General features: G+C 47.0%; 5 protein-coding genes across 5 annotated transcripts; 3 read left to right on the forward strand and 2 right to left on the reverse strand.

The window, feature by feature from the left end:
• Positions 1–501: 501 nt before the first annotated feature.
• PpBr36_11203 (uncharacterized protein) lies at positions 502–1,256 on the forward strand (the record flags this gene model as incomplete). Its single annotated transcript, XM_029898305.1, has 3 exons — positions 502–693; positions 799–1,061; positions 1,181–1,256. The coding sequence occupies 3 exons, from the start codon at positions 502–504 to the stop codon at positions 1,254–1,256; spliced, it is 531 nt and encodes a 176-aa protein (XP_029743233.1).
• A 782-nt stretch (positions 1,257–2,038) lies between these two features.
• On the forward strand, positions 2,039–4,260 carry PpBr36_11204 (uncharacterized protein; the record flags this gene model as incomplete). Its single annotated transcript, XM_029898306.1, has 4 exons — positions 2,039–2,185; positions 2,303–2,406; positions 3,612–3,892; positions 4,100–4,260. 4 exons carry the CDS (start codon positions 2,039–2,041, stop codon positions 4,258–4,260), a joined length of 693 nt encoding a protein of 230 aa, XP_029743231.1.
• Positions 4,261–4,312: 52 nt separating this feature from the next.
• Positions 4,313–5,017, forward strand: PpBr36_11205 (uncharacterized protein; the record flags this gene model as incomplete). Its single annotated transcript, XM_029898307.1, has 2 exons — positions 4,313–4,459; positions 4,577–5,017. 2 exons carry the CDS (start codon positions 4,313–4,315, stop codon positions 5,015–5,017), a joined length of 588 nt encoding a protein of 195 aa, XP_029743237.1.
• Positions 5,018–5,458: 441 nt separating this feature from the next.
• PpBr36_11206 (uncharacterized protein) lies at positions 5,459–5,773 on the reverse strand (the record flags this gene model as incomplete). Its single annotated transcript, XM_029898308.1, has 2 exons — positions 5,459–5,581; positions 5,714–5,773. The coding sequence occupies 2 exons, from the start codon at positions 5,771–5,773 to the stop codon at positions 5,459–5,461; spliced, it is 183 nt and encodes a 60-aa protein (XP_029743229.1).
• Positions 5,774–5,828: 55 nt separating this feature from the next.
• PpBr36_11207 (uncharacterized protein) lies at positions 5,829–10,103 on the reverse strand (the record flags this gene model as incomplete). The annotated part of the gene is made up of 5 exons (XM_029898309.1): positions 5,829–6,030; positions 8,003–8,073; positions 8,136–8,280; positions 9,528–9,809; positions 9,997–10,103. 5 exons carry the CDS (start codon positions 10,101–10,103, stop codon positions 5,829–5,831), a joined length of 807 nt encoding a protein of 268 aa, XP_029743230.1.
• Positions 10,104–12,151: the final 2,048 nt, after the last annotated feature.

Below are 12,151 nucleotides of genomic sequence, written 5' to 3' on the forward strand. Positions count from 1 at the left end.
ATGCAAGGTAGTGAGATATTGAAGCAGATATATAGTTAGATAAGTGCATGGGTAGGTAGGTAGATAGGTAAGGTAGCTTTCACCTATGAAACATGTTCTGACGCTTGATCCGTTCGAAGATTAGAGGGAGACTTGAATGGCCTCGGATTTTGGAAGGCCTTAATTCTGCAAGTCGTTTGTGGATTGTTATTGTCCCGGCTCTTTTTAGATCCTCCCTTTACTCGTATTTTCGTTTGCCAACCTTGGGGATCTCCGCCAGTTCCTCGATGAAAGTGATGCGGTCGTGGATAAAGAAACACCTTTGTGGAGCAGTCTTTTAAAGATCGATTTGGCAATCTACCCATGATGGCTGGCGGGAACGCCGAGGCATCAAACCAGTAAGCAAGCGACCCAAAAAAGCGTTTTGCAATGCTGCTAAAGCAATGCCTTGGTCTTGCAGAGGCATTGCGACTTCTTCATGACCAATCAAAGAAAGAGACGGAGGCTTTCCGATTTGTACACATGGACATCAAACCGGACAACATCCTTATCTTCACTAGTCCAGACAGTCCGGTCGGAACATGGAAGCTGGCTGACTTTGGAATCTCGTTTGTCTTGAAACGCAAGCTAAAGCGAGACAAGAAAGACAAGACTTTCGAAGAGCCAATATTCTCAGCAGGCGATTTCACGATTGAAGCAATGGCCCAACGTGGCGTCGGCACCCATCAGGCGCCTAAAATTCAACTGGCAGCAGCGAATTCAGGAAAAGACATCCTGATAGGACGGAGTAGCGACATCTGGTCTTTCGCTGCCATATAGGCTGAGGTGCTCGCCTTTGCAGTAGGAGGTAGCGAGTCTGTCGCAAAGTTCGGCGAAGAGCGGAAAATTTCTCATCTGGACTCCAAAAGTTACCAGTTCTGGGAGCACACGATCAACTCATCTCAGACACAAGAGCAATCAGACACGCCGTCGGCGCCCAATGTTATCATCAGCAGCGAGAAGAATTCCGTATTGGACAACCGCTTCAGAGATGCTTTCAAGGTCAGCGAGAAGGTCACTAGCTATCTGCAGCAGATCGAGAGGTCTGTCTCATCGAAGCCATGGGTAAAATTTATCACCGATGCGCTTCAAGTGGTCCCAAAAGAGAGGCCTTCCGCACATAATTTGTATCTTTCTGTTCACGAAGCGCTTCACCAAACAGAGCCTTCCGGCAGTCCTACGACACTATCTGCGCCTCAACGGAACTCCAGTACCAATATTTCACCACTTACAACTAACCAAGACGAGAAACTCTCGGGATCACTACCGTTGGAGCAAATTTCGAAGTTTGACACAGTAGGTGCAATTACAAGTCATAGCCCAGTTACACAGAGAAGAAAATTTTTCCTAAACTCACGGGAATCGGAGGGAGAGGCCAAAGACCCAAGTTGTAAGCACAGATTGGCCGGAAATGCTAAGTTTGGATGCTTCGCAAAGTGCGGGATGATTTACTTGGCAAACAATGAGATTTATATCTGGAATATAACATCACCGACAGGCCGTGGGGAGGCCGATTATTGTTCACTGCCACACAATCCAAAAGGAAACAGAGTGTATGGGCTGGCGTCGCTGCAGGTGGAAACTACATTGTTCTATACGGGTATAAGCAGGAAAGGGGTTATTTATCGAAACCCAAGGAATAAATGGTAGGGAGCCTATTTATTTTATATTCGCCGGATAAGACTATGGAGATAGCATTTTCTCGTGGTCACTGGGGAGTTCTTTCTTTATATCTTCTTCATAAAAAAGCTTTGAAAAATTCGTTTCTAAACGGCGTTTGCTAACAGTTAAGCTACCTAACTTTTAGATTCATACTTTGCTGCTTGGAAGCGAGCATATGAGCATTTTGAATACATCCCACTGGGAGCGCCGAACTACGTTCGATGGCCCTGGCGAAATCAACAAGGCTGCTGTCTCATGTTAAAATCGCATTGCTCTATTCAGATGTGGGAGTCTGCTGGTGTTTAATGCAAACAATCCCAATTAATCGGCGACTGAATTGAAAGAGAAGCCGGGCATTATGTTCGATCTTGCATTTAGCAAGGATGGTGACTACCTGTATATGTCCGGAACGACCTATGACTGCATTGTTCTTATTTACAAGATACTACTTGACGGCAATCGCCTAGAAGGCATTAACCATGTGGCTACACCGAAGTACAAGCTCGTGAGTTTACCCTGGCCCAAACAAAGAGATTTAACCGCATAATAAGGGGACACCCATGCCATTGGCCCATCTAAAACCATAGCTCTCTAACCGTCATATTTTTGCTCAATACCCTAGACTGACCGGGATGGTTCTGAGTTTGATTCTGTGCGACTATTGCCGCAAATATCCTCTCAGGGCTGCTTTATTGGCACGTCCCGCCTTAATAGTCTGCTTCTCTGGTAGGCTGTTAAAAGCAATGACGGGAATTTATATCTTTTGAAGACTGAGACCTACGGAAAGGTTATCGCTGCCGCGACGCAAGGCAGCCGAATCCTGCTTTTAATTAAGAGAAAGGGCCTGTATCTTACTCCAGCCGAGATAAATGCAGTTGAATGTGCGCAACAAGGCGGGTTTTGGTCCGATGATACGAAAGCACCATTTCTTTTGCTTCGAGGTATCCTTGCTGGCGGAGTCCTTGCATTTACTCTTGCCCAGAAACGCTGGAGAGTCAACTATGGTCTAGACCCGATGCGACAGCCTCCCACGCGCTTGGCTGTACCATACCGTGCCAAGGACTCGCCCTCGCCTCGCTCAGAGTTCTCGCATCCAGAGGTCGTGCTTCTTCTGACAAGTTTGAGCTACTACTACGGTGGCCTCAGTGATGAGGACCTTTTTGTGACGTTTGGACATCTTCTCAAATCGGACCAACCCGACCAGGAGTACAACGCCTGGATTGCAGATGCGCCTAACCTTGACTCTAGTTTCCACCATCTTGAAGGAGTTAATATTAAGGACAAGCCCCAGTGCGTGCAGCTGCTTTTCCCGAAGCTCCAATACGCAAAAGCGGTCGTGGACTATTTCCTGGGACATGTTGTGTTTCCGAAATACATCAAAGAATTCCCAAGCAAGTTGAGTGCATCGGGCTGGGATATCGGACAGGTGAAAAATACGACCTACCAGCGGTTTCAATGGGACAATCGACGCTCGAAAGCTTTTTCCTCTCTCTGTCACGCATTTGGACCTCCCAAGCCAGAAGCACACTAATGCGCTGGTCCAAGATTATCTTTTGAAAGACGACAACCATGTGTCTCTCATCCCGCATCGGACCACAACTGGCAGCGATGCGGATCAGTTGCTTACTATGGTGATGAAGATGCAGCAAAAGGTGCAGGTCCTACTAGATGTGGGCGCACAGATTCTCGAGCTAGGAAATTTGCAAGTTGCGAAGCAGTGGCNACGAAGCGCTTCACCCGGAGAAGCACTCCAGCCATAGGGACGCAAAAACAGAGCCTTCCGGCAGTCCTACGACACTATCTGCGCCTCAACGGAACTCCAGTACCAATATTTCACCACTTACAACTAACCAAGACGAGAAACTCTCGGGATCACTACCGTTGGAGCAAATTTCGAAGTTTGACACAGTAGGTGCAATTACAAGTCATAGCCCAGTTACACAGAGAAGAAAATTTTTCCTAAACTCACGGGAATCGGAGGGAGAGGCCAAAGACCCAAGTTGTAAGCACAGATTGGCCGGAAATGCTAAGTTCGGATGCTTCGCAAAGTGCGGGATGATTTACTTGGCAAACAATGAGATTTATATCTGGAATATAACATCACCGACAGGCCGTGGGGAGGCCGATTATTGTTCACTGCCACACAATCCAAAAGGAAACAGAGTGTATGGGCTGGCGTCGCTGCAGGTGGAAACTACATTGTTCTATACGGGTATAAGCAGGAAAGGGGTTATTTATCGAAACCCAAGGAATAAATGGTAGGGAGCCTATTTATTTTATATTCGCCGGATAAGACTATGGAGATAGCATTTTCTCGTGGTCACTGGGGAGTTCTTTCTTTATATCTTCGTCATAAAAAAGCTTTGAACAATTCGTTTCTAAACGGCGTTTGCTAACAGTTAAGCTACCTAACCTTTAGATTCATACTTTGCTGCTTGGAAGCGAGCAAATGAGCATTTTGAATACATCCCACTGGGAGCGCCGAACTACGTTCGATGGCCCTGGCTAAATCAACAAGGCTGCTGTCTCGTGTTAAAATCACATTGCTCTATTCAAATGTGGGAGTCTGCTGGTGTTTAATGCAAACAATCCCAATTAATCGGCGATTGAATTGAAAGAGAAGCCGGGCATTATGTTCGATCTTGCATTTAGCAAGGATGGTGACTACCTGTATATGTCCGGAACGACCTGTGACTGCATTGTTCTTATTTACAAGATACTACTTGACGGCAATCGCCTAGAAGGCATTAACCATGTGGCTACACCGAAGTACAAGCTCGTGAGTTTACCCTGGCCCAAACAAAGAGATTTAACCGCATAATAAGGGGACACCCATGCCATTGGCCCATCTAAAACCATAGCTCTCTAACCGTCATATTTTTGCTCAATACTCTAGACTGACCGGGATGGTTCTGAGTTTGATTCTGTGCGACTATTGCCGCAAAGATCCTCTCAGGGCTGCTTTATTGGCACGTCCCGCCTTAATAGTCTGCTTCTCTGGCAGGCTGTCAAAAGCAATGACGGGAATTTATATATTTTGAAGACTGAGACCTACGGAAAGGTTATCGCTGCCGCGACGCAAGGCAGCCGAATCCTGCTTTTGATTAAGAGAAAGGGCCTGTATCAGTATGACATCGAGCGAGGGACGTCCGGGCCGCGGCTCTGCAACCAATCTTATCTCGGCAACCCCAAATTCAAACGCGAGCCTGCAGAAAATGCAATCGTGCGTATATTTAGCCTCGGAAATTGCGTGTGGGTGTCGGTTTTTTATGCCAAAGGGGAAGCTGAGGCTTTCGAGTTTTTGCCGCTCGACCGGCCTTCCTTGGATCCGAGATGACTTCCAGGGCCATACTAACCCTTCGAAATACCCCTTAATACTCAAGAGTCCTATCCACCAACCGGCCCATCGGAGGAAAGGCTATGCTGGTATATGGTGGCTTTATACAGAGGTCAACAGGTTGTTTGAAGCTAAGATTCATCGGCGGTAAAGATAAATTGTAAACTGCCTTGCCTACCTAACCAGTTAGATAACCACGAAAATGAGCCATTCATGCATGTAACCGTTGAAAAAGCACGCAGTGGCGGGCACTATCACGTCACTGTGTAGGCGTACAAGACCAAACCTTACTGTGTCAACAACGATTATTCGCTTCTACAGTTACCAATCGTCCTTCCACCTAGTGCGTGAAGCCAACAAAAGAAAGAAAAAAAGAAAGAAAAAAAGATACAACACCGAGGATTCCCCAGTGGTCACCCACCCGAGTACTAGTTCGGCCCTCTACTCGCTCAGCATGTCGGGCTTTCCATTTAGCGTCTGCTGCTTCCTCGGATTGAAAATTCGACGCCAGACGCTTGAAAAGGGCTGGGAAAAGGCGATAATAGCAACATCCATCAAGAGGATCTACTAGAGTATTTTAATTGGCCATCAAAAACTCTCGTTGATTTATGGGTGCGGGTTTATATGGTACTGCATGAATATTCAGCTGATTGTCCACCAAAGGGGACTACTCTACTGCAAGTCACGTCAAGATACTATGTTACTCCAAGCACCCATTGTTCCCTTGTCTGCATCGCCAGCCCAGTTGTCGATCATTGCAACTTTAGTAGTGGATTCCGTCTTTGGATTATAGCCCACTTACATTCGAATTTTATATCTGGCGGTAGATTTTTTGCGCCTCCTCGTATTTCTCTAATTTTCGAGCAATGATACCATGTTTTTTTATACTACTGAGTGTGGACGGATTCTCTGGGCCCAGTGCCTTTTCCCTAAATGCCAATGTTTTCCGGTGCATCTGATCTGCCTTCTTATACGTGCCAAACAAATTGTGCGCCCAGTCCAGGTTCCAAATGCTGATTTAACCGACGGGACGCTTTCCCAATATCCCGGTTTTGGGCCGTTAGGTGCTTTCTAAATTAGCAAATGGCGAACAACTTGGACAAAATGGCATAAGCAAACTGCTATCGTGTTATTAAGGTAGCAACACCACCAAATTGTTATTCTGTTACAATTAAAAGGCAATTGGATTTGTTAAGAACAGGCCTTATAAAGGCCCTGCGACCGCACGTTAAGTGCAGTTGGCTGCATTTTTCATGCGCGCAGCCAATTGAACAGCGGCATAACTAACAGGTTATGAGCCCGGAGATGTTCGTAGCTAGTGCATCAAAGTGCATTTTGCACCGTTGGAAAGCCTGAATTTCAGGCCATGTTTTGGTTATTGTTGCATCCCTACAGCACGTATAGTCGTGAGGATATTGCGATATTTGTCGCGGGGTCGCTATATTAGCGTTTGACTCAGGCCGATAGTGCGTGTTTTAAGCTTTCGGTTCGCGATTCAGGGCCAAGACCCCTGCAATTCGCTGGCAAATCGCTGCAAACACCCACTAAGGGGCCCAGATTTGATAAGATAGCCCGCTAGCTATTGCAACGAACATTAGTCTGTAGGTTACCTTGCACCCACTCAACGAACGAAATTCGATTCGTTGCGTGCACCTGGATTGGTACATATACCAGGGCACCCATTAGTTGTGGATTTCAGGGATTCCAGCCCTGTATTTCCAGTGGATTCGACCGCTGTAAATAGCAATAAGCCCTATATTTTGGCACGTATAGGCCTATAATCGTGAAAAGGCAAACGGTTGTAGAAAATCCTAGATTTGGGTATTTACCCTCAGGCGACTAGGTTAGTTGATTCTCAACTATAATTTAGGCCACCCTAAAATGGAAGACAGCCCTATGTCGGGCCTCCCATAAGTTCTTAACTACTGTGAGTTCAGGATTTTGGACGTAGCGGCCCAGCAATCTTATCACCACCAAACATGTCTGATTGACCCCCCCATCAGCGACCATTTGTAGCCACTAAACAGGCTGTCTGTCAGCTGCATGAATTTGGCATAGCGAGTCCTCGCCCAATGGAAAGTGGACTTCTACTTTTGGACAGGTTTCGTCAGCCAGCAGGGTTGAAGATGTGGTCGCAAGCCAAGTAGCCGTCAGCACACAGGCGAAGTACCCCTCCTTTCGCTACTGAGAGCAGTGCAGTCTTTTATAATGTCCGGGCCATGGTTCACCAAATACCTCTTTATGTTGCTGGGTAGCAAATAAAACAGGAGTGCCATCAGCGGTCCGATAAAAAAGGCTTCAATTATAATAATGTATCTCGTCGGGTTTAACTTAATGTCCAGTTTTAATATTGGTCGGGACTATCTCCAGCTCCGACTAAACGGATTCGAGATTACCTCCTGGGTATGGAGTGGAATTTTCATCACTTTATACAGTGTTAATATGTTCGCGCAATTTATGACTTTAGTGCCGGTTTTAACTGGGCTGGAAATTACCATGTAATATCTTTTAAAATGATAAATTTTGCTGGAGTTTGAGCACTTGGTTACCGCAGCTCAAGTGGCTAGAGGTTCCATTCACGATTTTATTGTTTAACTATGGTTGAGTTTGCAACATGCGTCGCGAGGTGACCAAGACGAATTTCCATTATTCTTGTACTCGATTAGGCCCGTACTACCTCAGATTCCCGGCTATCTTGGGTATACTTGCGCTCCATATGGGCTTTGTACAATGGGGTGGACGAGGGCACAAACTATTATAAATGCAATTAACGTATACATAAATTCTAATTATGCTGCGTTTAATTAACTAAGCGCCATCGGTCAGATCTTAATCCCGTTCCTCAGCACGAACGACGCGACGACCCGAGCGACGCGCCACCGCCTCTAACGTCCGTTATGTAGCTTGAGCTACGTCTGAGTTGGCACCTGCCGCCGCCCTAGTCTACCTAGATGGCAACACCCTGTTCCCTGATTGTCCGCCTACTCTGCCATGCCTGACTGTGACAGTGAGGCTGTTACAGGTCCATATTCCTTTGGCAAGGGATAGTTCTTCTCCTAGTAAGTGATGGTTAATATTTACGAATTGCTTAGCATATTATATTTAATTTAAAACTTACTAGCATCTTCGAAGATGGTGGCCAAGATTCTGTTTTCTCAGAATCGTATGTAAAATATTTGTTGTTCTGTTCTATTACAATATAAATACGAGCTCCGCACAATCGTAGCTCCTCGAGTTTTCGAAATATGGTTTTCCGACGTTTCCTGATTTTATTTTGGAAAAGACTTGTCGACTTTTTTAGGGGAGCTGCGGTGTTGTAAATATTTAACATTGGATGAGTGGGCGATCGGCTTTGTATTTCCAGCTATTTATTATGATCTTGTGCGAGGTGATTGGTGCAACTAGTCGGACGTATGAGTATTTTGCCTTGGTGACGTACTCCAAGTGCAAGATTGATAGGATTGAGGTTCTACGAGGGAGAAAGCTATATAACGTGCGCCTGCGTACTGCTAAATGCGAATCAACTATGTAGGTTGCCAACCTCTTGTGCATGTGGTTGCGCGTGGCCAGGGTCGGTGCAACACCGGCATCAGCTGAAGGCGTAGCCCCCTAACAGGACGCAGGGTTATGCGAATTGATCCAATGCCTACGATGAGTCTGCTTCCAGGTTCCAGGTGTTAGTTCAGCCGACGGGACGCTCTCCCAATATCCCGGTTCTGGGCCGTTAGGTGCTTTCTAAACTAGCAGAGGGCGAACAGCCTGGACAGAAGGGCATGAGCAGACTGCTGTCGTGTCACTAAGGGAGCAACACCGCCAAGTTGTAATTCCGTTACAATTAGAAGGCATTTGGATTGGATCTTTTAGCGCTGCCAAGAAATTTGATGCTGTTAGCAGCGAGCAGGACTTAAACCCCAATCTCGTCAAGGTCGTGTGGAGCTTGGACGTGACTAAGACGGTAAGGCGGAGGATTGGCTGGGGACATGGACCCGAAGCATTCATGGACCCGAAGCATTCATGGACCCTAAATCCGACGGTTTTTCAGTACCAACCTTGCGCAACCGCCCAGCGATTTCTGTCTTAGCCAGAATATCCCACAACGGCAGGCGCTGGGCGGACTGTTTCCCAGTCGCATAATCAACATACAATGCCCAATGCAACAGGAAAATGCTTTTGCTCAGCGCTGGGCCAGAGTGAATTGAACATTAGGCGCAGCTACCCCCAATTTATCGCCCAAGCCACTAGACACAGCCGATTCACTTACGTAGCTGGGTTGATACACTCCCTTTAGGGATAGCGTAAAATATTTTTAACATAATATCTTCGCCGTCGCTCAACTGTCCAACGCAAGCAATGATGGCTCTCTGATGATGCGTTATCTCAATCAACATGACTGTCATCGTTGTTTGTTTGAATGCTAAATATGGGGAATAGCCTAGCCTGTTCTTAGTTCTACCTGCCACTTGGGAAGACATCTGTTGGTCGTCCACTAAAGTAATGATTAGCGGCGAACAGCGTGTCCACTGAGCTAGTCCCCTGCCTGTCAAGCACCGATGCCAGGTTGTTTATGCTGTTAAATGTCGACGGGCTTTCTAGGCCCAGCACCTTTTGCCTAAGTGCCAAAGTTTTCCGGTGCATCTGCACTGCCTCTTCGTGTTTTCCCGGGCTACCAAGCAAGAATCCCAGGTTATTCATAGTCATGAATGAAAACGGGTTCTCAGGGCCTAGGACCTCGTATAGGGAGCGTGAGAACCAAAGGCACCGCGGACCTGTTCGCAGGAAAAGACCCCTTAACCTTGACAATCATCGTGAAAAACTCAACGCCAACAGCGAGCTGTATAGGTGATCCAAATTGATGGCGCGCTTGGGTTATAATTATCAGCATTTCAGCCCTTCCTGTCCTTCACCTATAGTAGGTACGCAATAGCCCTGTTTTCTGCTCAAGACACAAAAAACAGTTAGATAGGTACCTGTAAGCATACCGCCAAGAGCTGTTACTCTTCAGAGCTTCGCACAGAGGTGGCGGGCCTCCCGCGTCGCCAACATAACGCAGTGTAACCAACCTGGGGACTCGATTGGCCTGAGTCATCTGGCAGCCCCGTTTCTATTATTGCATCGCAGGTCGCTGCATGGATGCTTTGTTGGCAGCAAATGTTGCATTTTGAAGGTGGCACCGAGGTGGTGTTACTCGGGCCAAGCTGGAGCGCATACTACCACGTTTATAGCGAAGTTGTACGTGCTTTCTCCTACCAATACTATCTCAGAGACAGGCAGCCCTACAGGCAAAAAAAAAATACTCTGCTCCTGGGACTGCCGAGGCATTGGTGAATCTTCAGCCCAATAGGCACATGGTAGCTTGTCATTTGCGCAATGTTCTTATTGGGAACTTGATTCAAGTTTCAGCCTATTACGGCCCCCTAGAAGTCGTTTCTATAGCAGATGCATGAAGGAAAATGGTATCACCAGCTTATCATGGTTTCCAATTACCGAGCTGATAATCGTATTTAGGAATCGGTCATACGAGCTTCGGGCATCGATAACGGGGATTTTTAACTTGAGACCACCAAGATTGCCAGTTAGATTTCTTGCTCTGTGAAATGTTTTAAAGATTTCTCCACTCTTCAATGAGCCGCCCAAGGTACCTTCGGCGCATCAATGACACATCAGTGGGTGGAGGTGCATCGCCAAGTGTTGTTGGCTTCTTCAGCCTGACCGCCGCTCCCCCAAAAGTCCAAGGGTAATTGGTTACCTCACTTGTTATACAATGCAAAGTAGGCTGTGCCTGTGGGCAGCGACGAAATGTAGTCGCTCTGCCAGTGAGAGCCAAATCGGACAGGGCAGTCGCAACAACCTCAAGACCTCTTCTAGCCAAGGAATGTCTCGAGGCGCGGAAAGTTTTAAATCGCTGGAATGGTGTCTAATAAGGAGGATCGCAAGGGGCATAAGTGATTCAAGTATTCGGTTTCATCATGTATTGAATATCTTATAGCTGGTTGAAACGGCATTTTTCTCTGTGTTGCACGGTTGGCTCGTGCCAAACATGCAGGTTTTGACCGAATACCTGTTTTATTTTCATCAGAAGGTACTGTATTGGCGGTTGCGACCCTTTCAAAGGTGGAAAACCTTGATATCCAGCTTATCGCAAAGCTTCAGCACTATGCAGTACCGGAACCGCCCTGGGTAATCGCAGACGTTGGTCTCGAAATGGTCACCTGGTGTTTCCCACGAGCCTTTCTCATACCTGCCTACCTCCATGCATCAGGATCGTCGTAGACGGACATGTATGCGGTTGCCTCCTTTTTAGACCAATCGAGGTGTTGGCCATCAATTTGTCCGCATCTTCGAAATCCTTAGCACGTTCCGCCATGTGAAAACCTCCCCCTGCGTTGGTACCCCCACGTGCATCCTCGTCTGCAACCCGGTGAAATGCCGTATGTGCCATCAGACTTGATTCTTAGTCTTGTGTTCACAACTAACGATAAATGACCTGAGCAATTCTGTCTCCAGAATGACACCGATAAAGGCACGGAGAGAAAAAGAAAGACCATCCTGAGACCCGAGCAGTGGATCGGGAAGTTATGGACGATGAATCCGGCACGTATCCAGGGACGGTGGCACCCCATGCACCATAATATCTGCTACATTTTCATCTCGCTTCTTCTAGTCTTTGCGACCAACACTACAATCCAAAATTTCATTGACAAGTGTTCTTCCAATCATATTTGTTTCACTCGCTTTTTTGACTAAGTGTGGTTGTATGGGCCTGGTTTGTGGACCCAGGTTCTGGCCAGCTGAGGTTGGCCTCAATGGGCGTGCCCCCTCGTTTGTATCACCCTTTTGCACTGCTGACTGGACCGTTTGCTTTGGCTGGTGCTAAACAAGTTGTTGCTCTGCCTTGAGATTTTTCCACTGCCTGGTCCCAGTTCGTGGTTCTCCTGGAAAATGTGCTAATGTATGGCGTTATTGTGGTTTAGGGGCAGTGCGTTCACAAGGTTTGGGTGTTCGGTTGCAAGAGAGTCATGGTCTTGGGCAGATGCTGAGGTTGAAATAGAATGTGATCTGTGCTTTTGAGTAATATTCGTTGGACCGCACCACGTGGGTGAATGTGGGGAATTCTTTCCAAAAGCGGGAGGAAAC

The sequence above is a fragment of the Pyricularia pennisetigena genome, assembly GCF_004337985.1.
Source record: "Pyricularia pennisetigena strain Br36 chromosome Unknown Pyricularia_pennisetigena_Br36_Scf_20, whole genome shotgun sequence".
Taxonomy (NCBI): Eukaryota; Fungi; Ascomycota; class Sordariomycetes; order Magnaporthales; family Pyriculariaceae; genus Pyricularia; species Pyricularia pennisetigena.